Source organism: Myotis lucifugus, unplaced genomic scaffold (genome assembly GCF_000147115.1).
Source record: "Myotis lucifugus unplaced genomic scaffold, Myoluc2.0 scaffold_54, whole genome shotgun sequence".
Classification (NCBI taxonomy): domain Eukaryota; kingdom Metazoa; phylum Chordata; class Mammalia; order Chiroptera; family Vespertilionidae; genus Myotis; species Myotis lucifugus.
Genome location: NW_005871102.1, coordinates 1,784,691 through 1,788,613, shown reverse-complemented (window position 1 = coordinate 1,788,613; position 3,923 = coordinate 1,784,691). Strand labels below are relative to the sequence as shown.

At 54.9% G+C, this 3,923-nt stretch overlaps 1 protein-coding gene across 1 annotated transcript in view; it reads right to left on the bottom strand.

Moving 5' to 3' along the window:
- Positions 1-3,381, bottom strand: part of TNN (tenascin N) — a 33,408-nt gene extending 30,027 nt beyond the window's left edge. Inside the window, exons 1-3 of the mRNA XM_023753928.1 lie at positions 3,315-3,381; positions 2,349-2,780; positions 105-252 (exon numbers count right to left, since the gene is read on the bottom strand). Of these exons, the coding sequence (XP_023609696.1) occupies positions 105-252; positions 2,349-2,780; positions 3,315-3,381 (647 nt within the window). The remainder of the gene's footprint in view (positions 1-104; positions 253-2,348; positions 2,781-3,314) is intronic.
- Between the last annotated feature and the right edge of the window lie 542 nt (positions 3,382-3,923).

Sequence of the window (3,923 nt, the reverse complement as noted above, 5' to 3'; positions counted from 1 at the left end):
TGGCACTTGGCACCGACCGGCAACGCAACACGCCCTGCCCGCTTGCAGTTCCGGGGCAAGCCGGGGTGGGCGCAGTCGGGCCCCACAAAGGGCTCGGCGCACACGAGCGGCCGTCCTCGCAGCGCCCGTGGCCGCTGCAGGCGCCGGGGCAGGCGGGCACCTCGCAGGCGGCACCCTCCCAGCCCTGCTCGCAGCGGCAGCCGCACGTCTCCTGGGAGAAGGTCCCGTGGCCGCTGCACTGGCGGCCCTGACCTGCCAGGGAGAGGAAAGGCGGGGTGAGGGCTGGAGCGTGAGGGCCTCCTTCCCTGGCGACCCAAAGAGCGGACCTGCAGGGCTCTTTCTCTGAGGACGGTAGGGGTCCGACCCTCCCAACCTGGGCCAGACTGGGACCTGTGAAAGCTGCAGACGTTTCCTCTCCTCTGCAAAGGAACCAGCCTCCCCTTCCCCGCCCACCCCCAGTGCTCACGTGAATCCCCGGTTCCCTCCCCTCTAAATGGCGGTCAGCCTTTAGTTCTCTCCTTGAGGGGCCCTGGCTCCAGCCTGCGCGGGGGCTTGGCTTATCTTGGCTGCAGGCGGCTGGACCAGCGAGGCCAGGCCCTTGGCAAGTGAGCCCACACTGAAGCCCGGAAAAGTGGACCTGCAGAAGCTACCCAACAGCCCAGAAGGCACGGGGTGAGGGTGGGGGGAGGGATTAGCCAGGATCCCCTCTCTGACCCTAGACAGCAAGGGGCAGTCAGAGGGTGGGCCAGTCAGCCCCGCCCCTTTCTCAGAACACCTGCTTTCCTTCCTAAAAACACTTCCACCAGGAGACTCCCCAGGGGCAATTCCTGGCAGCCTCCAGGTGTCTAGTTTTGTGTCCAGCGTATAAGGGTGCTCTTAGCCAGAGCAATTTCTTCAGGCAATAGAAATGCATGGGGAGGGCCACTTGTTATTATTTGGATCAGCCTGGGAGGTTAAATAAAAAAATGAAGGGATTGAGAAGTACAGATTGGTGATTATAAAATAGGCATGGGAGCATAAAGTACAGCATAGGAAATATAGTAAGTAATCTATATATATAAAAGCCTAAGCAACTGGTGGAGGGCCAACCATCCAGTAGCTATGACATGCAATGACCACCAGGGGGCAGACGCTCAATGCACAGACATGGAAACATGGAACAGACTGATGAATCTCAGAGGGAAAGGGGAAGGGGGGAGGGAGGGAAGAGATTAAACAAAGATCTTATATGCATACTAGAGGCCTGGTGCACAGATTTGTACACCGGTGGGGTCCCTCTGCCTGGCCTGCGGGGATCAGGCCGAAACTATCTCTCTGACATCCCCCGAGGGGTCCCAGATTACGAGAGGGTGCAGGCCAGGCCAAGGAACCCCACCAGTGTACGAATCCATGCACTGGGCCTCTAGTATTGCAATAACTATGCATGGTGCCCATTGGGTACTGGAAATATGGGAGGTGGGGGGAACACCTTAGTATATAATTGTCTGACCACTATTCTGTACACCTAAAACTAATGCAGACTAATACTGAATGTAAACTATAATTGAAACAACTTTTTTTTCTTTCTTCTTTTGCAGGAAGCCCAGATATATTCAGAGGGACAGCAACCCAGCTACCCCATCCCCTTCAGCCTCCTGAAGGGAATGCTCTGCCTTCCTCCACCCAGCCCACTTTGGCCTGTCTTAACCGAGTGCTGAGTTCTAGTTAGATTATGTCTTGCTTAACTCCAGCCCCTTCCCTCCCCACCTCTCTCACCAGACCACCAGCAAACTTGCTGAGGGAGGCTAAAAGAATGGCCAACCTTCCCTTAAGTAGTCATGCCTGGGAAGGGGAAATTTTAATGACATGTGCAGTGGGCTACTTGCTATAATTTTTTAAAAAACAATTGGCTGACTCTCTACTATGGACCAGGAATCTCAAATACATCATCTGTAGTTCTGACTAGTTGATGGAATTATCCTCACTGGACAGTTCAGGAAACGTAGGAATCTGCCCAAAGGTCATAGAGCTAAGAAGTGGCAGACCTGGGTTTGCCCCAGCCCTACTAGCTCTGTCCTCTCAACTCCACTGCATTCCCTATAGAAGGGATTGGCCCACTGGCAAAACAGCACCCAGGAGCCTTCTCACCTGGAAGCCTGAACCAGGAGTTCCGACTCACTTACATCCCTTCCTGCTCCACTTGCAGATGCCCCTGGAGCTAGTGCCAGCAATGAGGTCCCGTGGGGAAACCCAGATTGAGGGGTGGGAATGCACCAGACTCAAGAGTGCTCATGGGGCTGGTGGAAAGCCCGGCACCCAGAAGGTGCTCACTAAGTGTTTGTTGAATGAGTACCAAAAGGTGAGCTCACCGGCAGCTCCCTGGCAGCAACGCTGGACGTCACACCGCTCCTTCACCTCCGCCATCTCGCCCTCCAGCTTCTGCACCCGGGCCAGGAGGTCCTGGACAAGGCCTGCCAGCTCGCAGTCCTTCTGTGGTGTCTGCAGGCGGATGTTGTGTCTGAAGATGATATTCTGTTCCTCGGCCTCTCCCAGGGCCAGGAGCGAGGCCCCTTCATCACTGAGGGGCTGAGGGTCAGCCTCCACCTGGACCAGGGCAGACTTGGGCACATCAATCTTGTAGGTGTGGCTGACGGTCAGCTGTTGCTCCTTGTCACTGCAGCTATGAGGCTCGAGAGGGGCCGGGGCCGAGGCCACCAGCAGCACAGAGCCAAACAGGAGCCCCAGGGGGAAGCAGAAGGTCCCCATCCTTGGAGAGATGAGGCGCAGACCCTCCAGCAGGCCTGTATGCAGAGAAAAGGAAGATAGCCATGGAGATTTGCTGATGGAAACTAGCCTTTTTAAATGGATCCTGAGAGTCCACAGGCAGCTGAGAAACCAGCAGAAAGATTTTGTCCTGCATCTGCTGAGGTTCTGAACTACATTACCTCTGTTCTGTCCTCACACGCTGCACATTCCTGCCTCCTGTCTTTGTTTCCCTTGCACTGTTCCCACTACTGGGAGGCCTTTCTCTGTGCTTCTAATTCTGTACTCACCTGCATTTTAATAATGACAAGGAGAAGAACTGTCTTGTGTTGAGGGCCTACTGTGTGCCAGGCTTTGATCCCCTAATCCCTAATCTTTACAACAACCCTAATGTTGTCCTCCCCATGGACGATGCCAATCTCATGGTGGCCAGAGAGCACGTGCTGTGTGCCAGGCACCATTCTAAGTGTTCCACACTTATCACTTCATCTTCACAACAACCCTTCGTGGAATTTACTATTATCACCCCCGTTTTACAGATAGGGAAACCGAGGCACAGTTAGCTACCTTACATGATTTGTCCACAGGCACACAGCCAAGTGGCAGAGTTTGAAGCCAGGCAGTCTGGCTCGAGTCCATGTTCGTCAGCACTCTGTCCTGCGCAGAGGAGGAAGCGTAGGCTGGAGGGATGGAGCACACTGTCCTGGGTACCATGGCCAGCGAGGGCCACGCCTGTGCTCAGATTCCAGGCCAGTGTCCTGTTCACCACCTCTGCCTACAAGCCAGGAAAAGTTCACAATTTCCACTAAAAATGCCTTCTCCCTGAAGTCTTCCACATCCCAGCTGGAATGAGCCCTCCTTCTGCTAAACATTCAGAGAAATGCTACTGTCCCTCTGTGGGTCCCTTGATGGGTTACCCTGTGCATAGTTCCTCTTGCTGCATCCTGTCTGCCCATGACTCTGTGAGACTCTTAAGGACGAGACCCAAGGTTGATTCCTCTAGGGCCGTGGTCGGCAAACTGCGGTTCGTGAGCCACATGCGGCTCTTTGGCCCCTTGAGTGTGGCTCTTCCACAAAATACCACGTGCGGGTGCACACGTACAGTGCGATTGAAACTTCGTGGCCCATGCGCAGAAGTCGGTATTTTGTGGAAGAGCCACACTCAAGGGGCCAAAGAGCCG